The sequence below is a fragment of the Fusarium phalaenopsidis genome (genome assembly GCF_050370095.1).
Source record: "Fusarium phalaenopsidis strain FUZ10S chromosome Unknown contig_32332, whole genome shotgun sequence".
In the NCBI taxonomy this organism is placed as follows: domain Eukaryota; kingdom Fungi; phylum Ascomycota; class Sordariomycetes; order Hypocreales; family Nectriaceae; genus Fusarium; species Fusarium phalaenopsidis.
Window position 1 is genome coordinate 1,447,560 of NW_028145391.1, and position 25,879 is coordinate 1,473,438.

General features: G+C 54.0%; 9 protein-coding genes and 4 non-coding genes across 13 annotated transcripts; 6 read left to right on the top strand and 7 right to left on the bottom strand.

Annotated features, from left to right (window-relative positions):
• Positions 1-631: 631 nt before the first annotated feature.
• Positions 632-1,577, top strand: LRP88_13445 (uncharacterized protein; the record flags this gene model as incomplete). Its single annotated transcript, XM_083249816.1, has 3 exons — positions 632-841; positions 909-1,231; positions 1,283-1,577. The coding sequence occupies 3 exons, from the start codon at positions 632-634 to the stop codon at positions 1,575-1,577; spliced, it is 828 nt and encodes a 275-aa protein (XP_083094150.1).
• Positions 1,578-3,453: 1,876 nt separating this feature from the next.
• On the top strand, positions 3,454-4,701 carry LRP88_13446 (RNA 3'-terminal phosphate cyclase-domain-containing protein; the record flags this gene model as incomplete). The annotated part of the gene is made up of 2 exons (XM_083249817.1): positions 3,454-3,590; positions 3,648-4,701. 2 exons carry the CDS (start codon positions 3,454-3,456, stop codon positions 4,699-4,701), a joined length of 1,191 nt encoding a protein of 396 aa, XP_083094151.1.
• A 372-nt stretch (positions 4,702-5,073) lies between these two features.
• LRP88_13447 (Extradiol ring-cleavage dioxygenase, class III enzyme, subunit B) lies at positions 5,074-6,216 on the bottom strand (the record flags this gene model as incomplete). The annotated part of the gene is made up of 4 exons (XM_083249818.1): positions 5,074-5,534; positions 5,584-5,713; positions 5,784-5,963; positions 6,013-6,216. 4 exons carry the CDS (start codon positions 6,214-6,216, stop codon positions 5,074-5,076), a joined length of 975 nt encoding a protein of 324 aa, XP_083094152.1.
• A 550-nt stretch (positions 6,217-6,766) lies between these two features.
• LRP88_13448 (uncharacterized protein) lies at positions 6,767-7,434 on the bottom strand (the record flags this gene model as incomplete). Its single annotated transcript, XM_083249819.1, has 2 exons — positions 6,767-7,145; positions 7,193-7,434. The coding sequence occupies 2 exons, from the start codon at positions 7,432-7,434 to the stop codon at positions 6,767-6,769; spliced, it is 621 nt and encodes a 206-aa protein (XP_083094153.1).
• Positions 7,435-8,392: 958 nt separating this feature from the next.
• Positions 8,393-9,248, top strand: LRP88_13449 (uncharacterized protein; the record flags this gene model as incomplete). The annotated part of the gene is made up of 4 exons (XM_083249820.1): positions 8,393-8,527; positions 8,598-8,749; positions 8,801-9,098; positions 9,150-9,248. 4 exons carry the CDS (start codon positions 8,393-8,395, stop codon positions 9,246-9,248), a joined length of 684 nt encoding a protein of 227 aa, XP_083094154.1.
• Positions 9,249-9,791: 543 nt separating this feature from the next.
• On the bottom strand, positions 9,792-9,907 carry LRP88_13450. The gene has a single exon. It is a non-coding gene; the product is annotated as a tRNA-Leu (tRNA).
• A 109-nt stretch (positions 9,908-10,016) lies between these two features.
• LRP88_13451 lies at positions 10,017-10,137 on the bottom strand. Its single transcript has one exon. It is a non-coding gene; the product is annotated as a tRNA-Leu (tRNA).
• A 2,322-nt stretch (positions 10,138-12,459) lies between these two features.
• On the top strand, positions 12,460-13,913 carry LRP88_13452 (glycosyl hydrolase family 76-domain-containing protein; the record flags this gene model as incomplete). The annotated part of the gene is made up of 2 exons (XM_083249821.1): positions 12,460-12,547; positions 12,595-13,913. The coding sequence occupies 2 exons, from the start codon at positions 12,460-12,462 to the stop codon at positions 13,911-13,913; spliced, it is 1,407 nt and encodes a 468-aa protein (XP_083094155.1).
• Positions 13,914-14,120: 207 nt separating this feature from the next.
• LRP88_13453 (histidinol-phosphate transaminase) lies at positions 14,121-15,372 on the bottom strand (the record flags this gene model as incomplete). Its single annotated transcript, XM_083249822.1, has 2 exons — positions 14,121-15,233; positions 15,295-15,372. The coding sequence occupies 2 exons, from the start codon at positions 15,370-15,372 to the stop codon at positions 14,121-14,123; spliced, it is 1,191 nt and encodes a 396-aa protein (XP_083094156.1).
• Positions 15,373-16,317: 945 nt separating this feature from the next.
• On the top strand, positions 16,318-16,389 carry LRP88_13454. The gene has a single exon. It is a non-coding gene; the product is annotated as a tRNA-Arg (tRNA).
• Positions 16,390-16,740: 351 nt separating this feature from the next.
• On the top strand, positions 16,741-16,812 carry LRP88_13455. Its single transcript has one exon. It is a non-coding gene; the product is annotated as a tRNA-Arg (tRNA).
• Positions 16,813-17,329: 517 nt separating this feature from the next.
• Positions 17,330-18,140, bottom strand: LRP88_13456 (pyridoxine/pyridoxamine 5'-phosphate oxidase; the record flags this gene model as incomplete). The annotated part of the gene is made up of 2 exons (XM_083249823.1): positions 17,330-18,024; positions 18,101-18,140. 2 exons carry the CDS (start codon positions 18,138-18,140, stop codon positions 17,330-17,332), a joined length of 735 nt encoding a protein of 244 aa, XP_083094157.1.
• A 685-nt stretch (positions 18,141-18,825) lies between these two features.
• LRP88_13457 (bifunctional carbamoylphosphate synthetase/aspartate transcarbamylase) lies at positions 18,826-25,639 on the bottom strand (the record flags this gene model as incomplete). Its single annotated transcript, XM_083249824.1, has 3 exons — positions 18,826-18,882; positions 18,933-24,973; positions 25,021-25,639. The coding sequence occupies 3 exons, from the start codon at positions 25,637-25,639 to the stop codon at positions 18,826-18,828; spliced, it is 6,717 nt and encodes a 2,238-aa protein (XP_083094158.1).
• Between the last annotated feature and the right edge of the window lie 240 nt (positions 25,640-25,879).

The following is a 25,879-nucleotide window of genomic DNA, read 5'->3' on the forward strand; positions in this document are numbered from 1 at the left end:
AGGCAGCTTGAGTCGGTGCCCCAAGTTGTCGACGATCCAAAATATTCCCCAGCCTGTCATGGTCTTGTTGTTGCTCCTCACTGTTACCCCCGGTCAGCTAGTTCTCTCGCTCTGCCTAGGCAGTCACACGCACCTCTTCCATCGTTAACCCCTTGGGTTCTCCTTGTCAAAAAATCGCAGCGATCGAATCCATCAAAGCCAAGCGTAACCCGATCCTCTGAATCCTCAAACGGACACACCGCTCTCGATCTGGGAACTGCACTCTCTCCAGTCGGCAACCATCGTTCGTCGTGTGCGAGCAACCTCGAAGACTGTCGCCAGGCCTTGGGATCCCAGACCCTCTTCCTAATCTACTGGCCTTGACTAGGGCGAGATAATCTGCGGCAACGAGGCCTTCCCCGAGATCCGAAAGGAGGTGTTGTCCAGCCATCCCGATACCTTCATCGCCGTTAGAGTGTTGCCGTTTTCCTCGAAGGCCGGTTTGACCGTGTGGAGCGCCGTCCATCTCCAGCCATCCTTTCCTCTTCATCAACAAGTGCTTCCAAGTAGGTTGAGAAGAAAGTGGGATCAGAGGACACGCTGGTGAACCAAGACCCCGATTCCAAACATTGCCGTCGACACCTGCTTCATCATGAGTGACGAGCGTATCTACCCCGCGTGGGGTTATTGCACCCATGGCTTCTGGTGTCAGGGGTATTGGTGCTGTCTGGATGAACGGTGTGGATATCGATACGAACCGGTGCCTGCAGGGACCGCAGACCTCTCCCGAACGTATGATACTGCAGGCCACAACGGATATGACTTGGCCGCGGGGCCTGGTGCTAATGGACAGAACAGTTTGGTAGGTTGCCAACTCCGTCACTGGTGATGGCCCAATTCTGGATGGAGCCATGCTGACAGACTCTCAGGGTGACGGGATCTTCGGGTATGGAGGAACCACTGCCTATGATGAATGGCGAGGCGACCATCAGCCTAGCAGCCAACAAGGCCAAGATGCGTACCCGTATGTTGTCCAACAGCACGACAACCAGCAAAACGTCTCCCAGCAGAACAATCACCGGTATAACAACCAGGACGACGGCCAGCCCAGTGGTTACCAGAACGGTTACCCACAAAACGACCAGCAGGATAATGTCGGTCGGAGCGACTATCAGGATGGCCGTTACCAGTGGAACGTCCAGCCGCCAGGCCCCGCGTCTGATATCTCGGTTAACATGGGTAGTTGGTCGAGGTAAGAAACATGTCTCTTTCTGGAATGCTCAAGTTACTGACATTGCCTCAGCGCCGGCCAGACAAACTCGCCCACCTCAACCGAGACCCCCGACAACGAGGACGCTAGCATGGCCGGAAACGCCGACGAAGACAGTGTCATGTCGTATGTCGAAGAACAACCAGCCGTTGGTATAGACGAAAGGGACGACCAATACTTCGCCAACCAAGAAATTAGCCAGTTCGCGACCTATTTCCCTGAGCATCTCAATCATGACGCTCGCGACCAGTATCGATCGCCCTACCCTCCTGTGTTGTACCTGTCAGATGGGTCGGAGTCCGGCGTCACTCAGTTCAACGTCGAGTAGAGGCCAGTCCTGGGGCCTCAAGATGGGCATGGCGAGATCGGACGCGTGAAGTCTGGAAGGGCACACTCACTTGAGATGCCCGTCGGTATTGTCCAAGGCGTTCGAAGAGGTCGACACCATAAAAGACGTCGAGTGAAGAGCGGGTACTTTTCGCTAATGATGAGCATGGTGATGATAGAGAATGGATTATTTTTGCATGGATGGTTGCATAAGATGGACATCGGGTAGAAGGAGGGAAGGGGCGGATGGAGTATGTGTTCTCCCGGAGACTTTCAGGAGAAGGTGCATTGAACCATAAAAAGGAGGGCTTTCGAAAGGAAGGTGCATTCATCAGGAGTATGAGTTCCGGGAAGAGCTTCGGGGGGAAGGTGCTGTCTTCCCAGGAGGAGAATTTGTTTCCCTGGGAGGAACGGGGATTTGATGTCGGGTCAAGGTTGACGTTTGATCAATGTAATGTGCGTTTGCTTGCCACACATGCACAGCCTTGGCCATTCGTCCCGAGATTGGACACCCACGGTAGTCAGGGGGGGAGTTCGTCTGTTTTGCTTCTTTGAACATGCCTTTGGTTAATATTCGTTCTCGGTTATTTCGCCCTTGTTTGGTACTCGATATAACCCGTGTCAATGGTTTCAAGCCTTCAGGTCTATCCCGCGACGCCACAATGAAGCGAGAGTGTAGGCAAACCTTTCTGGTGGCCTCTGGCCTCCGTTCGCCTCAATTGGTGGTGGCTCATGGCGATGATCACGACTCGGTCGGTATCTTGAGGCCCAATTGGACTGTGATAGGCTGGGATGTTGCGTATGCAGGTCGCCACGAACCTCGGCTTTCCCTCCAAGAACAGAAGTCGTCTCCATGATAAATGTCATTCATACGAGGGTCATAGGCCATCATGACTACACAGCCATTTTTATGTGACTTGGCGTCGGGTTGTGGGCGGATTGCGGAAGGCCATTCGTGTAAGTCGCACATTGTTCAGCTGCCATGTCCAGAGACCGAGGGCCAGCGACCGAGTACAGAAGAAGAAGGAGGAAAACGAGACAAAAATGGCTTTAAACTCAGTCGCCGAGACCAGGAGAGTAAATCATTCGAAAAAAAGAAATGAGGCCTCGCCTTAACTTGCTCTAGGTCAGACCGAACGCAAATTGCAGGCCGCCGGGGTGTGATAGCCCCCAGACGACCGGGATCGTGACGTCGAAAGTGTCTGAGGGAGGTGATTGTCAATGTGCATGAGCATGAGGCTTGCCGTCTCATCATATATTGAGGCCTCATGTCTCATGCTCGTATTCCTCATAATTCGACCGAGATCCCCGAAGATGGTGCACGAGACCGTCGACTCATTGAGCCGGACTTGCCGGCTTATCATCGAAGGCTGAGTATGCATGAGAGTCATTAGAAACCCACAACTCCATGGCTGTCGCAACAAATGGCTCAATTAATGCTTCAACTGAACTCAAGTCGCTGCTTCATGACCAGCATTCTCGCGTTCACAGGAATTCATGGCGATCCCCTGTCAATCATGGGCTGTCGCCTGAATGGCTGACCCATACTGCTGGATTGGCAGGGCGGGAAGCCTTGGTTGCCTTGCCGTTCCTGCGTATAAGTGACTGCAGCCACTAACAAACAGTCACAGCGACCCCGGCCAGTGACTCAAACAAGGCGACCACCGCAAACGCTTCCCCAGAAATGATCGTTCGCAATGGATCCCTTGGACATTATATATCGTACCGTAGGTATATGGTGCAAACAAGGACCTCAGAGTTTTTTGGCCTTGTACAACGCGACTGCTTTGTAATAGTTGAGCCTGGGCCAACGAAGCTTCTAGGCACACAACCTGCAGGACAAAGACCCATCCCCTCAAACCGCCACATCCCTCAAAATGAAGCCCCTCGAAATCTCTGGAACGACAGGTGAGGGTGGCGGGCAGTTAGTGAGGACAGCTATCGCTCTTTCAGCTCTCACCGGCCAGGCAGTAACCATTTCCGACATCAGGGGTGGACGTGAGCGCGGAGGTAAGTGTTGCGCCGACCGACGCGTCTTGATGTCCTGCTTACCACTCGCAGGACTCAAAAGCCAGCACGCCACGGCCATACAGTTTCTGGCAGAGACAACAGACGCAGACGTCGAGGGCTTGACCGTGGGATCGAGATCTGTCACTTTTTGCCCCCGTCGTGGTCCAGCTGATCTCCTTCGGCGAAACATCAGCATCTCGGCCGAGTCTGGCTCAGCCAGTACGCTGCTCATCCTGCAAGCGATTTTGCCGTTTCTGGCGTTCGCAGGCAACGAATCTGACGAGCCGGTGGAGCTCGAGATATCAGGGGGCACCAATGTGTCCTTTTCCCTGAGCTTCGAGTATCTGGATCAAGTGCTGCTGCCTACTCTGGAGGACCGCTTCTCCATCCGCGTTCAGAGGAGGCTGATCAGACGCGGCTGGAGCCTTGGTCCCCAGTCAAGGGGCAAGATATGGATCAAGCTTTTCCCTTTGAAGGTAGGACAGAGTCTGCAGTTCAAAGCCCCTGAGCGCCCACAGTCCTATGAAGTCAGGTCTATCGACGTCAGCATGGTTGTGCCTATCAGCGTGCAGGAGAAGCTCCAGGCATCACTCACAAAGGACTTGGCAGACCTATATCCTGGGTCAGATGTCCACTTTAAGCTGGTTGAGGACTCGAGTCTCGATTCACGGTGGTACATCCTCCTGGTGGCTCACTCAGGGTCGGGGATCCGGTGGGGACATGATTTCCTAGGATCCATGCCCAAGAAGACCAAGAATAGGGACAACTTTTCGGCGCAGGTATCTAGCAAGGTATGCCGTGGTCTATATGGGGAGACATCCGCAGGAGGCCAAGCAGACGTTCATCTTCAAGACCAAGTTGTTGTGTTCCAAGCTCTCTGCGATGGCTATTCTTCCCTTCCTCGCAACGACGAATCTTCGCCCGACATTCTTATCGACGCAATGGGTAACCTAGACATCGGCAACGGACGAATGAGAAAGGAAAAGACGCATGAACCCTTTGGACATGGTTCACTGCACGCGCAGACGGCGAGATGGCTGGTCAGCGAACTGCTTCCGAATGTCGAGTTTTACAACAAAGGCGATTTGGTGAAGGGCGCCGGCACCAAAGTCTAACTAGCCAAGCCCTGATCAGGGTTACTACTTAAACAATTGGGACCATGTGGGCGCAGAAATCCTTTCCGCTCGGCCATCCAATGACGCTATTTGGCTGTGCGTCGTGGAGTGACTAGTGACGTGTCTCGCGGGGATGAATTGTCGGGAATATTATCGGCGATGCCCAAGAGGGGCTTCACATAGATGATGGCTGACTTCATTGCCTTTGTGTCACCATCTTGGGACGCTGGGTATATAAATGACCATGTTCCCGCTGACCGAGGGTTCAGCTTGGGTCGAAATAGAAACAAACTCCCGGACTGATTGCTGCCTCGCCTCCCATCCTACTTATCGTTCTCGTTCCGACTGCTGCACTTTCGGCGATGCCCAAGCCTACGATGATGGCGAAGGCACCTCTCCGAATCGATACTGCGCCCAACCGAAGCTTCCTTCGTGCAATGTCCACGTCCTCTTTCCCCAGTCCTCTCCGGCAGCGCCAGCAGCAATATACACGGGCATGAGGTGGTCGGCAAAGGGATGTGCCTGCTTGGCGTCTCCGCGCTTACACACGGCGGCCATCTTGTCTTCTCTCACGGCAGGGTCCGCCTCTACCGCGTCTCTAAGGGCGTTGTCGAAGCTCACGACATAGGGAAGTGGCTCTGTCTTGCCCTCAAACATGAAGTGCATGTCACGAAGGTTATGCACCGACATGCCAGCACCAATGATGACGATGCCTTGGTCTCTAAGCGACGCGACGGCACGACCAAGGGCGTAGTGAGCGTGAGGGTCTTCGTTCTTGAAGAGCGAAACTTGCACCAGAGGGACGTTCAAGGGGTTTGTCTCTGGATTGAAAGCTATCTTGATGTGAGTATATGTTATGCATTGGATGCTCTATACACGTACCGACGTGGAACCCAGACCAGACACCATGGTCAAGACCGCGTTTCACTCCATAAGACTGAATACCAGCTTCTGAAAGCATAACCATGATCTTGCTAGCGAGCTCAGGGTCACCCTTGCTAGGATACTTGGCCTTGTAAAAGTGGTCAGGGAATCCATAGAAGCTATTGACGTGTCAGCAGTGGCCCAAGCAGTCAGCAGACAACGCACTCGTAAATCAGGTCAGTGTCAACAGCGTTGTTGACGTGGATAGTGTCCTCTTTACCCATCCAGTGAGCTGAAAAGACAACAACAGCCTTTGGTTTGACTTGCTGTGTAATCTCCTTTCCGATCTGCTGGAGGACTGGGTACACGGGGTGCTCCGTGTTGTACTGGACATCGGGCTGAGGGCCATCAGCAAGGTCTCTGTATATGCGTGCAAAGGCGACTTACACCTCCATGACTGAAAAAGTAAACCGGCGTCTTGGTAGTTGATCGCGTCGCCAACGAAGCACTAGCATTCTTCTGCTGCCCATACCAATCAAGACCAACCCTCTGCAACGTCGATGAGAAAGCCTTGAGGGGCACCGCGCCAAAGAGGGCAAGCATGGCGACAGCAAGCGAGACGATGCCGATCAGAGCTCTGAACTGGGTCATGTTGATTCACAATGGCTTCTCGCCTTGGAACTTGATATTGAACCCTTTAAAAGGAGAACGAGGCTCCCGGGGATTGGTATTTATAATGTCTATATCCGTATTTCCTGATGGCGCGCCGGGAGATTCCTCGAGTGTGGATCTACCGCGCGCTTAAAACTGGGGAACCAGCATTGGGTTTGTAAGGAACTATTAAAACGACCTTGTCCGGTTTGTTGTCCTTTTTAATAGTTGATTTAAGCTTTTGTGCCTGTATCAAGTTGGCCTGGCTTAAGTCCAATCGGATTCTCCCGCGAAGATGAGCCACTAGCAACGCGTCAAGCGTTGCTGGTTCGTGTACTCCAGTCATTGAGTTTCGCAGGTTTGTCGGTTAATGGCTGGAAGAAGCCAAGACTTCGAAACTCGAGATGAGACGGGCCTCAAAAGTCAGAAATAAAAGCGCTGATATTGTCCTGAAGCTGATCTTGCCAAGTCGATCCTGAAAGCATATTGGCTGTACTATGCTTAGCTATCGCAACCACGTCGAATTATTAATGACCCTCCTCGGTACCAACTACAGCAACACAACTGCACCTCCAACAACTGCTGCAACACCGGCAAACACGGCATTCTGTGTCATCATGGGCGCCGCATTACCCGAGCTTGTCGCTTCGGCCTCGGTGGCCTTGGGCTTTGATACGGCCGTGGCAGAAGCCTCAGCAGCAGAAGACTCGTCAACGGCAGAAGACTTATCGGCTGCCGTCGTGTCCGCGTCGTCACCCAGCTTGTCGGCGCCAGCGGTGACGATGATGGGCGCCATTGTCTCCTGGTAACTTTCAACAGTGGTGTCGGATACATCTTGAATGATGTTCTCGTTGTGCGACATGGAAACTTGGTGGGTGCAGCTGGCTTGGTCCTTGTCTGGGTCGAGCTCACAGTGGTACTCCTGATAGCTGGCGTATTGTCAGATACATTCGCTCTTGGGAGACGAACAACTCACTTTACGGCGTCATCAGTCTCGATGGTGATGGCCGCGGCAAGAGTGGATGGACCGCTGGCGATAATACCGGTGGTAGAGTCCTTGTTCACGGCCAATGTGGTGTCCTCGCCGTCAATGGAGACGACAGAGGCCTTGTAGCTCTTGACCTTAATGCCCTCGGGAATCCACCACTTGATCGTTTTAGTCTCGGCGGCCGCGACGACGGCGACGCCACCGGCAAGGAGGGCGAGATAGCGAACCATTTTTGGTATGAGGATGGATGAGGTGAGTTGAGTCTACAAAGGGAGCTCCCTCAATGGGTGCTCTCTTGGTTAAATACCTGCCCGGGAAGCATCTATTTACTAGTACATGACACTCAGAATAATGAGATGCGACGTAAAGGATTGACATTCTCGCTCTATTGCTAGTTTTGAGAGGTTGAATTGGAACTTCAGTCTCATTCGGCGAGGCAGTGGACGTCAGAGTGACCGAACGGCCAGTTTGGGCCGCTACATAGTAAAATAACCAATAATAGCACCCATGAGGGAACCAGTTTGGCTTTCATGGGGAAAGAATGAACCAGAGCGCGTAATCAAGCTTCTTCTGGAAGCCAACTCACGGTGGGTCGTGATGATCCTTGGTTTGATCCATGGGGTTGATACCCACCAAAGAGAGGCTCTGCACTGGGTAATTAATTGCAGTAGCTTCAAATAGACGTCAAGGTCTTTGACTGGCTGTTTCTCTTCATTCATAGTATCGCCTGTTGATTCTAGAACTCGTTTGATTAATACATGTTGGTTGCGAAGAACAAAAAAATATCGCAAAACTGGCGCCATTCTTGGCACCCTCCAAGTCTTGGCATCGCGCCTTGGACGGGAGACTGTTGGTCTTGGCAACTCACCACAATCGCCTCGCCCAGAGTCGCAGTCGCCATCGCTTCTCTCTTCCTTTTCCCTCTGCTACACTCTCGCCCGTCTACTCGCCTCTAACCCCGTCCGCCCAGCCCTTGGCGCTCTACTCGGCGGCCCTTTTGGCTTGGCTCTTCCAGCGACGGATCCAACCCTTTAAACTCGGCCATGGTCCTGTTTCCTCGTCGTAGCTGCTGTTCTCTTGTGCCGTAGCCCTTTCGCTCTTGGGCCTGCTCCAAGTCTTACTTGCGCTGCCAAACCCTGCTATCTATCCGCTCACATCCCTGCAAGAGTTTGCGCCCACGTCTCTTCGATGATCTTGACCCTCTCATTGACGCTGCTGGCTCTGCTAGCCCTCTGCACAGCCGCGCCCGCCAACCAGGAGCCCCCCGCCGTCACGACTGCGCCTATCTATCTCCCCTATTACAACAAGGAGTCGTGGTCCGTCGTGCGCGGGAGTATCATCTCAAGTGTGAGTGCCTCGGATCCAATCGCGTGATGTTAACTAACCCCTCAAGAATCCGGAAGCGCAGGAGACCACCTACACAATCTTTTGCCCCGATGCGACCGACTCGAACCCACCGGCCTGCGATCTTTCGCTCGAGTTTCCTTTTGTGCTAATAGAAGGACCCGACACGATCCAGTTTCATGGCACCCACACATCGACACTGTAGGTCGCGACATCACGACGAGTAGGATCATGAGCACTGACATTACAAAGCACCGCCAATCTAGAATGCACACTACACGGCAAGACGAGGGCGACATGTTCCGGATACTCCAGCTTCGCCGACGGCTACGATAACGGTGTTAATGAGGGTCCAACCGAGGTAACCTGGACATCGACATTCTCTGGCAGTCAGATGGAATGGGGCGTCTTGACCATGGCCGAACTGCCTCACGACCCCGACTCTTTCACCGCGACATGGGCGACCCCGACTGGAGCAAGCGAGTTTGTGTCTGTACCGATGGCCACCGAGAGCGACAGTGACAGTGCCGGCGCAAGCAGACACATCGACGTGTGTAGAGCCGTGTTTGCGGTTGTGTGTGTTGCTGGGTGGCTATGGTAGCACGGCAAGGTGACGAGCACAGCAAACGAGCGCCACGAGGAGGATTTGTTCCAGAAGGGAAGAGCAAATACCGAGAACCTAGGGTGGCACGAAGCGTGATCTTTTGGGACGATTATACCCGGTTGTTTGAGGCGTGTTAATAGGTTGGCTGTTTTGTTTCGGCGTTTTGCATAGCGATTGCGTGGCATTGGGAATGGAGGCAAAGAGCGGGAAATGCGTTGAGAGAAAGGGAATAGGATGGTTAAAAACAGATGTCACAGAGCCGCATTTCATGACCCCTTGATTGTTTCATGAGCTTGGTATTTGGTCCACAACATGAGGTGAGGTCTTGAGTCGATTACGGCAGTTGAGTGAGCCATGAGGTGCCATGTCTTTCTTTGAATGACACTTCAGCCAGCCTCTGCTTGAGCGAGATTGATCGTGATACAAAAAAGGATAAGCAAGCTGATTGAATTTGTGTGCCGGCCGTGACGGATGGTCTTTTGGTGTGTGACGATATACAGTACAGAGAGCAGCTTGGATAAAGGTGAATACCGACAACGGCAAAAGAGATACAATGTCACAGGCTTGCTTGCACACACCCAGACAGACATCAACAATCAGAAATTCCAAACAAAAAAGAAAAAAGAGCAAAAAAAGAATTGCCAGGATTGGGATTCGAACCCAAGCATCTCTCGATACTGTGGAACTCCCTTGTTTAGAGGGAAGAAGCTCAACTTTCTTGAACACAGCGCCTTAGACCACTCGGCCATCCTGGCTTATTTGTTGAAATTGCGACTCGTATCTGGCACTATGGAGTCACCCCAGCACCAGAACCACAAAGAATAATGAGATGAAGCAAAAAAATACATCTCACGATGGTTTCAATGTCAAGATTGGGATTCGAACCCAAGAATCTTTCGATACTGTGGAAACACCCTTGTTTAGAGGGCAAGAGAACTCAAGTGGGTCTTGAACACAGCGCCTTCGACCGCTCGGCCATCTTGACGATTTGATGGAGAACGGCGATTCTGTCAGGGCTCATACGTAGAGGGCTGGATGGTGAGTCTTGGCGGGTGGCCGTGATGGACTTTCTCCGAGTTCGGTATGCAGTATTCGCATGCTTATTGGGTTTATTACAAGTTGGCATGATCAATGATTGCTCCTTGTCAGCCGCCGAGGCTCTGGTTCAAACGGCCGGCTACAACAAAGCTTGGTTGATTCGTGAAACCACCATCCCACATGCAGGTACCCTTCTGCCACCCATTGTTGGAACCATCCGTTTGTGCGACTCAGATCACTCCGCTAGTGCCGACAGCCAGCCAGCATATCAAAAACGCTAGAGGAAATGAGGCCAAGTCTATGACGAAACATAGGCAGATCTATCACAGTGACAGCAAGTCAGCCCTGTCTCTCTCTGCTGACGGGCTTGCTGCGAGGCTTCAGGGTCGCAAGATTACCTCGGATCATGCATCAGAAGAATGATTTACGCATACGAGAGCTGCATCTCGGCTCCAAGACAGGAAATCTTGGCTCCCGAGGGAATGTTGGTGTAGAAGCCAAGACCAACGACTGTTACTGTCTTTTTTCTTGGTCTGCAGGCCAAGGTCTTGGCCGTGAGCTCCCTTCCCCTTCCAGTCTGCTCGTCTCTTTTCGTCCCATGTTTTATCGTCCATGTCACCTTGAGGGGCTGACAGCTAGCACAGACGGTCGGGTAAGCACCGCGAACCGAAACCATTCTAGCCATTGATGTCACTGGAAAGGGACAGGGTCTAGAACCGACGGTTTTCTAGTTCCTGGCCTGCCTGCTTGCTTTTTTACTGCCTGACTCAGCAGCCGTCTGCAAGGTACCGATCATGATGGTTGACGCGGGCGAAACAGGAGACAGAAAGCGTTGGACGGTTCATGTTGTTGTTGTTGTTTCTGATTGAACATGTTTCACGTTTCAAGCCGGCCCCTTTTTTTCACGTTTGCTTGCGTGTGCGTGTGTCTTGGTCTGGGATGCAATGCGATGCGATGAATGGATGGAAAGGTGAAGCAAGGGAAGAATGCGTGTGGGTAACGTTTATGCAGAGCTGACGGGTGGGCTACAGGGATGATTCTGTGCTTCGTTGTACTCTGGACGGTGAAGCATTCAGAGGTCTACGAAGTACAAGATATACAGGCAAGAATAGAGGCCTTGAAGGAATAATCTACTCGAATTCGCCGTAGACGCGCCATCATCAACATGGCCCTATCAGGAGTCTTGATGACGTTGACTACCTCCATGGCGCCAAACTCACAATCTCAGCGTCTCTCAGCGGCCTCTCAGCCTACCGTACCGTCCCAGCTGCCACCCAAGCCAAGACACGTCCAGTGGGTCTTTCTTTACCCCTGGCGCTTTCTCCAACTCTGTTTCGAAGGCGTTTTTTCTCTCCTGGCGCCATCGATCACCGCCATGTGTTCCTCTAGAGGTAACAGACAAACAGGAGATACTGGGTTGTAGAGTGTTTGCCCTTACCCGCGCGGCCAGACGAAACAATGGCCATTTTGTCTGTAACACGGATTTTCTCAATGCGAGGCATGTCACTGGCCAGCTGCGACGGTTGATCGACCGAGCATCGTGGGTCAAAATCCCATCCCATGGGGAAGCCGAGTTTCAGGGGTTATAATCCCTGGGCTGAAGAGGCTGAGCCAGCCCAACTGCGGAGGAGAGAGAAAAAGGCATGGATTTCTCTCTCTCTCTCTCTCTCTCTCTCTCAGCTCCTCTTGATCTAGACTTTGCTTTTGGTCTGGCTGACCTGCAAGACAAGACAAGACAAGACAAGACAGGCCTGAAAGCAGAAGCCCGCTGGTTAGTTGGGGGCGATATTAATAGCCTGGAGCCCTCTCCCGTCTTCCCAAGCTCCATGTTATCCATGCCCTGGTCGATCTAGCCCGGTCCAGCCTTGGAATCTCTTGTCGAGCCTCAGCTTATTTCTCGTCCTCGTATTCCCATTCTGTTATCGTATCTTTGTCGAATCGCTTCGCTTCTGGCCCCTCTGACATTTTTTTCTTCTCTTTTCTTACTTCTTTCTCTATCTCCCCACAACTTTCATTCTCTCCTTCCATCCGTTCTAGGGCCATTCTCTCCCTCAATTCTCAGCTTCGACGCGACTTCTCGGCCTGAATCGTACATAGATTTCTCTCTCGCTTTTCTCGACTCATTCATCGGCTGCCTCTGACATTCATTATCTGCGAGGGTTCAATATTCATTCGCCCGCAAAACCAGACGTTACCCACTCGACCCATCGCTCACTTACACCCACATCAACATAACCATCGCTGAGCGACACCAATTTTTACCACCATTATGAAGCTCTGGGCCCTGGCCAGTTTGGCCTCGCTCGCTGCAGCTGCTAACAAGACAGCTCCCAGTTCCTTGGACATCAATGACCCTGGTATGTCGTGTCTGTCTGTGTGTCGCACATCCGACTAACAAGCCCAGACTCCATCAAGGATGTGGCAGCAAGTATCGCCTACGACGCCATGACGTACTACAGCGGCAACACATCCACCATCCCCAAGGATCTCGGCGACCTCCAGGATCCTTACTACTGGTGGGTTGCCGGCGCCCTCTGGGGCGTCATGCTGGACTACTACCACTTCACCGGAGACCCCAGCTACAACGATGTAATCATCCAGGCCCTGCTGGCTCCCACAAACCTCGGCCCCGACCACGACTACATGCCCCCGGAGCACGCCGATGAGGAGGGCAACGACGACCTCTTCTTCTGGGGCTCGGCCGTCCTCTCTGCCGCCGAGCGTAACTTTCCTCAGCCAAATACAACGCTCCCCTCGTGGCTCGACATTAGCGCCAACGTATTCAACGAGCTAGTCGGCCGCTGGAATATGTCCGCCTGCAACGGCGGCCTCCTTTGGCAGATCTTCCCCGAGAACCCCAACGGTCTCACTTACAAGAACTCAGTCAGCAACGGCGGCTTCTTCCAGCTCGCGGCGCGTCTCGCCCGAGCCACCGGCAACAGCACGTATCTCGACTGGGCGAACAAGGTCTGGGACTGGTCATGGGAGGTTGGCTTCATCGACAAGCGCAACTACCACGTCTACGACGGCGCCAGTGTGCTCGACAACTGCGAAAAGACCACCTACCACTCCTTCACCTACACCAGCGGCATCTACCTCTACGGCGCTGCCGTCCTCGCAAACTACACTGGCAAGCCCGAGTGGGAGGAGCGTTCCAAGCGGCTCCTTGATGGCACTGACTGGTTCTTCTCCCCCTTTGATAACAGCACGGACATCATGTACGAAGCGGCTTGCGAGACGGTCAACACCTGCAACTGGGACATGTCCACTTTCAAGGGCTATCTATCACGCTTCATGTACCAGAGCATCCAGATGCAGCCCTCACTAAAGGACCACGTTGAGCGCTTCCTCGTACCTTCAGCTCAGGCTGCTGCCAAGACTTGCACCGGTGGCAAATCTGGTCGTGAGTGTGGTATGCGATGGTGGGTAGGAGGCTTTGACGGAAACCCGGGTCTAGGTCAGCAGATGTGCGCCCTCGAGGTTGTCCAGGGTCTTCTGCTAGATGATCTCCCCGTGCCTCTCCAGGGAGACCAGATCAAGGTGGTCCGCAGCACCGACTGGAACAAGGAGTCCAGGGTCAAGGCTACTCCTACACCGTCGCCTACCAACACAGAGAAGCCCAAGCCCACAGAGAGCGACGACGCCGCCAGTCTCGCCCGGGCAGATCTTGTCCTTGCGTCGTTTAGCATTGGTACAGTTCTCTTGCTCTTGGGACTGGCCTAAGCACACATGTACATATATGATAGACTTTGCACCAGGATTAGACCACAGGCGTTATTAGGATATGATAGAATGGGCGTCTGGATTCTTTCTTGTAAAAAGGCCCAAATCATGAGCGTTGCTTCTATAATTTCACGAGATTACGTCTAGACAACCTAGATCCAACCAGAACGCCGTCTGTGTATCGCCTTTTCTCCCTTTCTTTTTCCTCTATTGTCCTCTAACCTCGGCCAACGTCACCCGCAGCGACTCGAGGAATCTCGTCACCTCAGCCTCGGTTCCGAGAGTGATACGAAGGCATCCTAGACAACCGTGCTCCTTACCCCTGAACCGCACCACGACGCCCTTGGACTCGGCAAGCTTCTCGTATACTGCCAGTGCTGTCGCGTTGTCAGGGTTGCCCGCCGAGTCGAGCATCTCGTAGAGCAGAAAGTTGCTCTCGGTACCGCCGCGGAGACGACCCACGCCAGGAATCTTGGGAAGCTCCTCGATAAGACGGTCACGCTGCTCGAGAAGACGAGCGCGGTTGGCGCGCATCACGGCAAGGCCACGCTCCGAGACGGCATAAGATGCGAGAGAGCTCGTAGGGCTAGAGATGTTGTAGGGAGCCTTGAGGCTGTTCAGAAGCCTGGCAATTGGGGGCGAAGTGAAGGCAGCGCCGAGACGAATACCGGCCATGCCAAACGCCTTGGATAGGGTCTGCATGACGACGAGGTTGGGGAACTCGGTGACCCACTCGGCGAGAGAAGCATTCTCTGGGGCAAAGTCGATGTAGGCCTCGTCGAGCACCACGACGCCATTCCAGGTGGGGTGGTTGAGGATCTGCTGAACGTCGGCCTTTGCGAGGAGCGAGCCTGTGGGGTTTCCGGGCGAGCACAGATAGACGAGCTTGATATTGGGCTCATTAGATAGGGCCGTGAGCACGGCGGGAACGTCAATGGCGAAGGACGGGGCCGAGAGGAGAGGGACCTTGACAATAGCGACGTCGTTGACCTGGGCGGACACAGCGTACATGCCGTATGTGGGTGGGCATGTAAGAATGCGATCGCGACCGGGAACGCAGAAGCATCGCAGCAGAGCGTCAATGGCCTCATCACTTCCAACGCCAACAAACAGGTTCTCAGGCTTGAGCGTCTTGGGAGTATGAGCGTGGGTGTTACGAAGCTGGCAGAGCTGCTGCTTCAGCGGCTCCTGGTGAGGATCAGGATATCGGTGAAGACCGAGAAAGTCGACATCGGATCCTCCATCCTTAGCGATATCTTCCCCGAGCGAGGGACCGTATGCGTTCTCGTTGGCGTCGAGGAGGATATTTGTACCGTCGTCCTTGTAATCGCTGCGGGACGGTTGGTCAGTTTGAGTCCAAAGCGGGGGAGGGGTAGCAAACTTGCTCTCTTGCGCAGCGATAGGGCTGGAGGGCGAGGATGTTTGGCCTTGCGCAGGTCTCGAGGTTGAAGGGGGACATCTTGACTAGAGTCCTCTGAGCTGTGATGGGTTGTCGGGTGTGAGTAAACGAGAAGATAGAGCTTCCCTCGTGGCTCTTTAACATGTCCAAAGTCAATTCCGACGCCGGAGGGACGAGTCACTGGTGCTTTTTTTGTGGGGCGGTACTCCTTGGCTGGGGACACGGCAGATATGAGGGACACGGGATATCTGTGGTGTTTGCGACCTTGATGGATGATTTGATATGAGGAATAGATTTATCGGAGCTAGAAGGGCTCACATGTGAAGCATTGGGAGTCAATTACTCATGTAGACGATGCATCGGGTTGAGGTTGAGGTCACTGTAGATACCCTAGACTGACCACTGGAACGCATTATTCCCATCACTATCTTGTCGATAACTTCTGACTTAAGAGATTCTATAATACATGAGTGTAAGTGGTACTCCCGGGGTTACATAGTGACTCAGGTTACTTGTCTCGGGAGCAGGGTAGTCACTTTCTCCGAGATATGTGGCGGTCAGTCATGTTAGTGTATTCTCCATGTCCAAGCAACAACTGTCATCAGGCATTTGTCAACATCCATCAACGAAATCACCACCCACACATTTACCAGACCACGAAAGAAGGAAATGAGGAAAAGAGAATAGCTAATAATGATAGACATCATTTCATATGAAGTCCTTCCATGGACTTGATTCGCGCAAGGTCTCGACAAGTCTCAGAAGACCCCGCCCAAGCGATAAGGGGGCGTTGGAGCACAAGGAAGCAAAATCAATGTATACGGCTCTGGACTTACAAACATATTGCAACATGTAAGTCAATGCTAACATGGACCTGTCAGAGTCTCATTTGGACCTCTTTCACAGTCCGTCATGACGCCTAGATGCAGCCACAGAACGATAACAACCTCACGCCAACAGGATGGACTGCAATAACTGTCCGACAGTCACAGCACAAGACAAGATGGTCGTGTGGCCCAATGGCAAGGCGTCTGACTACGAATCAGAAGATTGTGGGTTCGATCCCCATCATGATCAACGTTTCTTTTTGCCTTGGTGTTGTGCGGTGCGAGATGCAGATGGTGAGAGTTTCGTTGGTGTTGAGGGGTGCTTCAAGGGTTGAACAACTCTTGACATCCTATGCAACTGACTCTACTTCTTTTTTTTTGCTCTCAATCATAGCTACCAAGCACGATACACATCATTGCCACTATTGTCCGGCTCTCACCCGGCCTCGACGAAAACTTTTCTCATCATGCCTCTTCAAGTGGGTTTGCGTTGATTTTAGTCCGCCCCGAGACCCGCTTTTCCCACATGCCGCCCTCAAATCCTTCGTTCAGCCTGGAGACTTAAGCTGCAACAGACGGCCAGAACATCAACCAATCAAGAGGTCGTGTGGCCCAATGGCAAGGCGTCTGACTACGAATCAGAAGATTGTGGGTTCGATCCCCATCATGATCACTTTCTTTTTGCGCCTTTCGATGATGTTGTGGTGTTGTTTTGTGCTTTCTTTCCAAAGGTGGCAGGCCGGAGACTTCGGGGCCGGAGGACGTCGGGATCCACTCCGGACCCACCTCCCTTTTTGAATCTCCGTTCTTCAGATACGATGCTGTCTTTGATGTGAATTGAGACTTCCTATGTCGCGGTCTCATCATATATGGCCAAAAGATGAGAAGCTGGGAGACCAAAGGTGGAGATTCCTCCCTATATGTAAATTGCCAGTAAATCCCCCTAGGATATTAGCAATGGGTGCAAATACTCAGCATCTGGAATGGGACCGCTAATGGCTTCACCCAACTTGCCGGGACGGTAACTTGTCAATCAATTGACATAACATGCTTTTCATTCAGCTCGCTTTTGTTCCTTCTAGTCTAATAACCATATAAATGTCAATGGCTGCACCGGGCTTACAAATGCAAGACAATATCCTCGCAAGTCTAACGAAGATCGAGTGGAGATGGTCACCGTAACCACATGCCTAAGGGCTCAACCTCTTGAGCGTCCACTCATCGGCTTCTCCCTCACGCTCATACACGAACCGGTCGTGCAAGCGGCTCTCCCTGCCCTGCCAGAACTCCATACGGTCAGGAATAATTCTCACGCCGCCCCAGAACTCCGGCACGGGAATTTCCTCCTGTCCCTCGAACCGCTCCTCGACCTCTTTGTACCACTCCTGTAGTTGCTCTCGTCCATCGTCACCCTCACCTTGAGGCTCCAGCACCTGACTCTGTCGACTAGCCCATGCACCAATACGGCTTCCCCGCGCTCTCGTATCGTAGTACGTCTGGCTCTCCTCTCGGGTGATGCGCTCCACCTTTCCCTCGACATGAACCTGCTGCTGCAGCGCCTCCCAGAAGAACAGCAGCGCAGCCCGCGGGTTACTCTCCATATCTGCCGACTTGCGCGATGTGCCGAGGTTTGTGTAGATGACGAACCCGCGGGGATCTAGCTCCTTGAGGTACACGGTGCGCGAGGACACGCGGCCCGACGGGAGAGAGGCGGTCGACAGGGTGCACGCCTCGGGGTGTGCGACGCCAGAGTCGGGCTTTTGTGCGCGCGAGAACCACTCGTGGAACTGGGGGATCGGTGAGGTCGAGTTTAGCTGCGAGCGGACGAGGGACCCCTTTGTGAACTGCTCAGCCTGACCAGTGGGCTTGGAGCCCGCGGGGGCGACTGGAAGCATCCTGTCAGCGAGGAGTCATGAGGCGATTCCCATCGCGAGTGCGGGGGAGGGGCAGTCAAAACATACAGATCAGCTTGGAGGTCTCGGGCGGCGGATGAAGAGCCATTCTCGCGATTGACAGTAGCGAAGCAGTGGGAGTAATTCGCATTGACTGACCGCAATGTTTGGCGGTGAAGGATGAGGGTTATATATCATGCAACGTCGAAAGTGTGACTTGGGCGCATACGATAATTTATGACACCGGCCGGAACCCGGTGGCTGCGAGGCAAGGTACGTACTCCCTCCCGGTGGGGTGATGACATCGTCGAGGGGCACGCTCGAATCGGGAGATTTCGACCTCTCTCCACGATGAGGCTAGACCCTGGAAAGGGGTGTGAATGGGTAGAACTCTATGTCGGAACATGAATATCTAAGCCTTGGAACATTCAAGAAGACTTGCCAGGGCCTTCAGCATGATAATCTGTAAACACTCCCTCACCCCCACATCTCGACCAGCTTCACAACCTGACCTTCACGCCACAACACGAGACAAACATACACAACACACACACAACGAACGCACGGATAAAATGAAATAAACGTATACAACACGTATACGACATATATATACATAATACATATACATACAGTACATAACTCATTACACACGACGCGAGTCGTAATTACACATCTAAGACATCTCAGGTCGTCACGGGCATAATCCTGGAATGCTTGCTAACGCACGCCAATTTCTATCCGGCTCTCAAATACAATCTTTGGAACAAATCATGAAACTTTTTATATCCCTCCCTCTACTCAGCCATAACCAGAGCCAACAGAGCCATGCGGCAGTAGAGGCCATAGCGCATCTGCAGAAAGTCAGTAATCTTGTTTTGGATAAAGTCAAGGGGGTTCTCACCTGTCGGAAGTATGCAGCCCGCTGGTCAAAGTCGACCTCCTCGGCAACCTCTTCGTTGCGAGGCAGGGGGTGCATCACAATCATGGAGCTCTTGGCATGCTTGAGAGAAGTGTTGTCCACTCGGTAAGAGTTCTTGACACGCTGGTACTCCTCCTCGCTGGGGAAGCGCTCACGCTGCACGCGGGTGCAGTAGAGAACATCGCTGCGAGCCATGATCTCAGGGGTAAGAGTCTCGGACTCGCACAGAAGCTGTCCGGAAGCCACCAGCTGCTCTCGGACCTTGGCTGGCAGGGCCAGAGCCTTGGGGGCGACCAGCTGAACCTGCACGTGGTAGTGTCGGAGCAGGTACACAAGAGAGTGCACAGGTCGGCCGTAGAGAAGATCACCCAGGAAGGTGATGGTCAAGCCCTGGACAGTTCCAAGCTCCTCACGGATGGTGAAGAGATCCAGGAAGGCCTGGGTAGGGTGCTCCTTGCTGCCGTTGCCACCGTTGATGACGGGGACAGGGCTGTACTTCTGGGCAGCATGGACACTGCTCTCCTCAGGGTGACGGAGGACAACGGCGTCACCGTAGCAAGCCAGAGTTCGGAGGGTGTCCTGAAGAGTCTCACCCTTCTGGACCGAAGAGTGAGAAGTGGAAATGGCGATGGTGCGGCCACCAAGGCGCTGCATGGCAGCATCGAAAGAAGCCGAGGTGCGAGTGGAAGGCTCGTAGAAGAGCGTTGTCAGGACACGACCTCGGAGGATGTTGAGAACACCCTCACGTTGCACTCCAAGACGCATCTCCTGGGCCACAGTGAAGAGCAGGTGGAGATCAGCTCGGCTGTACGACTTGACCGACAGAACGTGGGTGTTCTTGAAGGCAGAAGGCTGCGACAGAAGCTGCTGGAGCGAAGAGCTGACCAGAGGCTGCAGGTGCAGAGCAGGAGCGAGCTCATCAACGGGAGCAGCACCGCGAGCAGGTGAGGGCAGGGTAGCACCCACACCAGCGTCAACTCCACGGAGGCGGTTCAGGGGCTTGACACCACCAAGCATGGACAGACGACGGGCCTGGGGTGACTCGGTCGTCTGGGAGATGGAAACGGTCGGCTTGACGGGGGGAGACATGGGAGGAGCAATGTGCGCCGACATGTCCTTGCCCTGAGGAGAGACAGGCAGAACCTCACCATCGAGGCAGACGGTGGTGTCCTGGAAGGTGACTCGCTGAACAGAAGCGCGCATTCGGCGGCCCTCGAAAGGAGACCAGAACTCTCCGGGAGCCACGGTATAAGGTCGGTCGATCTCAGCCTCAATGGTGGTACCAACCTGCTCGTGGAGCTCAAAGATCTCCATGGGGTTGGTGTAGAGGCGAGCCTTGATGTCATCGACAGTCAGGCGACCCTCAGCGACCGAGGTCAGCAGCAGGGGCAGAGCATCAGCGATGCCCATCGAGGGGTCAGCCTTGTGGCCGAGGGAGGTGGCCAGACGGAAGGGCAGACTGCCGATGGAGAAGACATCAATAGTCGACATGTGCTCCCAGAGAGCGGCCTGGTCAGCAGGTGTAGGAAGACGCTCGCACTCAGGGTAGTCATCCCGAGAGAGGTAGAGCGAGTAGATGGACACATCGCAGGTAACCTGGAGACCCTTCTCCTTGCTCAGAGCGATGAGCTTGATGTCGTCGCGGTTGGTGACCGAGGTGACGTGGATGCGTCGGTTGTGCAGGCTGGCCAGGAGGAGGATAGAAGCCAGATCGGTCAGCTTGGCATCAGTGACGATAGGCTTGTGAGTAGGCCAGGCGTCAAAGTGAGCAGTGACAGCAGCAACCTTGCTGATGTTGCCAGAGAGGTGGTTGAAGGGGATGAAGAGAGATCCCACCTCACCGGTGACATGGCTGATCTGGTCGGCATTGTCCGAAGTAGCGGCCACGGAGAAGTTGTAGTCGCAGTAACCACCACGTCGGCTGTTCTGCTGAGCAGCGCTCAGGGTAAGGGCATCGGTAATAGCGCCGTCCACGCCCAGAGGCATAACTCGGATCATGCTGAAACCGGCCGAGATGGAAGCCTTGGTGACAGTCTGGAGATCCTGGCTGTCAGGGGAAACAATGCCAGGGACAAAGGCGGCAATGTTGATAAGTCCAGGCAGAACGACGGTGCGGTGGCTGGTCTGGTAGTCGCGCTTGGACACCTCAAGCTCAAAGTGGCGAGCAATGGCCTCGATGAGGATCTTGGCGTTCTTGACGTTGGTCACCAGGGGAATCTGGTAGTCGACAGCCATACGTCGGGTCTGGTAACCCTTGCTCATGTAGTTGGCAGGGCGGCGGTACTTGTTGTTAGAAGGAAGGTTGATGTACAGGTCGATGGTGTTCTTGGCCAGATGCTGAGTGAGCGAGAACTCAGAGCTGGTGTCCTCCTCCTTGCCGAGGACCTCGAGGTACTGAACCTGGACGCCATGCTCCTGGAGGAAATCGGCAGTACCAGAAGTGGCAAACAGCTTGTAGCCAATCTTCTCGAGCTTCTGGATCGAAGGAAGCATCTCACGCTTGTCCTTGTAGGAACCAATGGACAGGAGGACGTTCTTCTTGGGGATCTTGAAGCCAGTCGACATGAGAGCCTTGAGGTAGGCCTCGGCCTTGTCAACACCAAAGCAGGCAACCTCACCAGTGGAAGCCATCTCAACACCCAGAACAGGATCAGCACCAGAGAGACGGGAGAAACTGAACTGGGGCACCTTGACACCGACACAGTCAGGGGCAAGGTCGGTGGGAGGGTACTCCTGGAAGGGCTGGCCCATGATAGCCTTGGTGGCCATCTCGATCAGGTCAACACCCATGACCTTGGACACGAAGGGGAACGAACGCGAGGCGCGGACGTTGCACTCAATAACCTTGATGTCGTTGTCCTTGGCAATGAACTGGATGTTGAAGGGACCAGTGACGTTGAGAGCGGCACCAATCTTGCGGGTGGCCTCGACGATGCGGTCGATGGTAGTCTGCTCAAGATCCTGGGGAGGGAGAATCAGAGTGGCATCACCAGAGTGAACACCAGCGTTCTCGACGTGCTCCGAGATGAAGTGGCCAATAACGTTACCATCTTTGGCGACAGCGTCCATCTCAATCTCCTTGGCGTTCTCAATGTACTTGGTGATAACCACGGGGTGCTCGCGGGAGACCTCGGCGGCCTGAGCCAGGTAGTTCTCGAGATCCTTCTCGGAGTAGACAGTGTTCATGGCAGCACCAGAGAGAACGTACGAAGGTCGCACAAGCACAGGGTATGAGACCTTGTCACAGAAAGCTCTGGCCTCCTCGAAGCTAGTAAGCTCCTTCCAGGTAGGCTGGTCGACCTCGATGCGGTCAAGCATACGAGAGAACTTGTATCGGTTCTCAGCGTTGTCAATCATCTCAGGGGAAGTACCCAGGACCTTGACGCCAGCACGATGCAGGGGCAGGGCGATGTTGTTGGGGGTCTGACCACCCATGGCACCCAAAACACCGCTCGAGTTCTCCAGCTGGTAGATATCCAGGACAGTCTCGAGGTTGATGTTCTCAAAGTACAGCTTGTCGGCCTCGTCATAATCGGTACTTACGGTCTCAGGGTTGTAGTTGACCATGATGGTCTTGAAACCGGTAGCACGCAGAGTGCGGATGGCGCGGACTGAGCACCAATCGAACTCGACCGAGGAACCGATACGGTACACACCAGAACCCAGGACCATGACACCGTGATCCTCAAACTTGACATCGTGCTCTGAGGCGTTGTACGTCATGTACAGGTAGTTTGTAAAGGCAGGGAACTCGGCCGCAACGGTATCAATCTGCTTGACGAAGGGCTGGATGCCAGCCTCGAGTCGCAGACGGCGGACAGCAATCTCGTTGGAGCTCCAGAACTTGGCGAGCTGTCGGTCACAGAAACCGAGACGCTTGGCCTGCAGCAGAATCGACGGGCTGGTAGCAATGTCGGTGGTGCTGTAGCTGGTCATCTTCTTGGCAAAGTCGCTGAGACCCTTGAGCTTGCGGAGGAACCACTTGTCGATCTTGGTCAGTTCCCAGATCTTGTCGACAGTGTAGCCCTCGTGCATAGCGTTGGCGATAGCAAACAGACGCTGATCAGAGGGAGTCTGGAGCTCATCGTCAATGCTCATCAGGGCCTTGGTCTCGCCGAAGCCGAGGTTGTGGAAGTCAATGGCTCGGATAGCCTTCTGGATAGCTTCCTCGAACGATCGACCGATGCTCATGACTTCACCCACACTCTTCATGGAGGAGCCAAGCTGAGTGGACACACGGGTGAACTTCTTGAGATCCCATCGAGGCATCTTGACCACGACGTAATCGAGAGAAGGCTCGAAGCAGGCGCAAGTGACCTTGGTGACCGAGTTGGAGATCTCCTTGAGGGGAATGCCGAGACCGAGCTTGGCAGCGATAAAGGCCAGAGGATAGCCAGTGGCCTTGGAGGCGAGAGCTGATGATCGAGACAGACGAGCGTTGACCTCGATAATGCAGTACTCGCGGGAGAAGGGGTTCAGAGCATACTGAATGTTGCACTCTCCCACGACGCCGAGATGCCGAATGACGTTGACAGCTGTTGTTCGCAGCATGTTGTAGTCCTCATCGGACAAAGTCTGTGAAGGCGCGACGACGATGGAGTCGCCAGTGTGAATACCAAGAGGATCAAAGTTCTCCATGTTACAGACGGTAATACAGTTGTCCTGAGCATCACGGACAACCTCATACTCAATCTCCTTCCAGCCCTTCATACTGCGCTCAATGAGAACCTGGGGACTGGCGGCGAAAGCCTTGTTGCAAAGATCGAGCAGCTCATCCTCGTTGTTGGCGAAGCCACTGCCAAGACCACCAAGGGCATAAGCAGCACGAACAATGACGGGGAAGCCAATGTCCTTGACGACGTGCATGGCCTCGTCAATGTTGCTGGCGGAAGCCGACTTGGCGCACTTCTCGCCGATAGAGTCCATGCTTCGGGCAAACAGCTCACGATCCTCAGTCGTGATGATGGTATCAATGGGAGTACCCAGAACCTTGACACCGAGACCCTCAAACTCATCCTTGAGCTGGATACCGACCTGGAGAGCGGTCTGACCACCGAAGGTGACGTAGATGGCATCGGGTCGCTCATACTGGATGACCTTGCGGACAAAGTCGGCGTTGACGGGAAGGAAGTAAACCTTGTCCGCCAGACCCTTGGAGGTCTGAATTGTGGCAATATTGGGGTTGATCAGGACAGTGTAGATGCCCTCCTCCTTCAGAGCCTTGATGGCCTGGGAACCAGAGTAGTCAAACTCACCAGCCTGACCAATGCTGAGACCACCACTGCCCAGGACAAGAACCTTGCGGACAGAGACGCGGGGGTGAAGACGCTCGTTCTCCTCGATGGTGCCACCAGGGAAGCTGACAGGAGCCTGGAGAAGAGCAGGGTTCTCGGCGCAGTTGGCAATAGTGTCAATGAAGACGTCGAAAAGGAACTCGGTATCGCGAGGACCGGGAGTGCTCTCGGGGTGGAACTGAACACTGAAGTAGGGCTTCTCAGCGTGCATGATACCCTCGTTGCTGCCGTCGTTGGCGTTGACAAAGAGTTCCTTCCAGCCATTGGTCAAGCTGGCAGCATCGACGGCGAAACCGTGGTTCTGAGAGGTGATGTGACACTTTCCGGTCGCCATGCTGGTGCAGGGAATGTTGTGACCGCGGTTACCAAACTTCATCTTGGTGGTCTTGGCACCAGAGGCGCGGGCCAGAAGCTGGTGTCCCAGGCAGATACCAAAGACAGGAATCTTGTTGTTCTCAAGCACGGTAGCAATGTTCTTGACAGTGTTCTCGAGCACGGCGGGGTCACCAGGACCGTTGGAGAGGAAAAGACCGTCGTACTCGTCAATGGCGCCGGCAATGTTGTAGTCCCAGGGGCAGACGAGGACCTCGACACCACGCTTGAGGAAGCACCTCAGCTGGTTGTACTTCATACCGACATCGAGACACAGGACACGGATAGTACGCCCTGACGGGTGCTTACGGGCGACCGAAGGAGGAGGCTTATACAGCTTGGGAGCCTTGATGGAAACTACACGACGATGAGCATGCGCCTTCTACAAAAGTTGGAAGACTCACCCTCTGCCACCAAGTTCTTGGTATTAGGATTGACCCAATCGATCTGCTCAAAGTGCTCGAGAGGGGTAGCGGCCAGGGGAGCATCTACCTGGCCGTTGAGGGCGCCGTTGGCAAGGCCAGGAGCCTCGAGGCGCATCTTGCCCAGCATGCTACCCTTTTCACGGATCTTCTTGGTAAGGGCGCGAGTGTCGACACCGTACATGGCGGGGACGCCCTGCTCCTTGAGCCAAGTGCCGAGGGAGGACTCAGCGAGGAAGTGAGAAAAGTCCTCGCCGCAGTATGAGGCTGTCACCAGACCGGCAATGTGGATCTGGGATGACTCGAAGTGAGCTGGCAGGTCGCCGAGGAGCTCATCCATGGTCTCGCGAGAGGGGACACCATAGTTTCCGACTAGAGGAAAGGTGATGACGAGGATCTGTCCTCTGTACGAGGGATCTGTGACGGACTCGGGATACCCCACCATGCCAGTCTGGAAGACCAGCTCACCAGCAATGCTCTTCTTGGCACCAAAGCTGTAGCCCTGGAAGGAGGAGCCATCCTCGAGCTCGAGGCAGACGAGGCCATCATCCTCAGAGCCGACCTGGCGAGCCGAAGCCGGAGGCAGAGAAGCGATAGACATGATGTTGTTGTGTGTAAAAAAAGAGAAGCTTCCTCAAGAGCGCCCGAGAGCGCGGGGCAGAAAGAGGGGTGTTGGTCGTGGGACAGCGAGATTGCGAGCAACGGCCGTCAAGAAAACTCGTTTTCAGAGCTCCCCTGGTCAGGTCAGAAGCTATTCCGCAATCATCAGCCTCGACAACAGCTTGCGGAGGAAGAAAGTGAGGAGAAGGGGAGCGGAGGGTTTGGAGGAGAAGAGATGGAA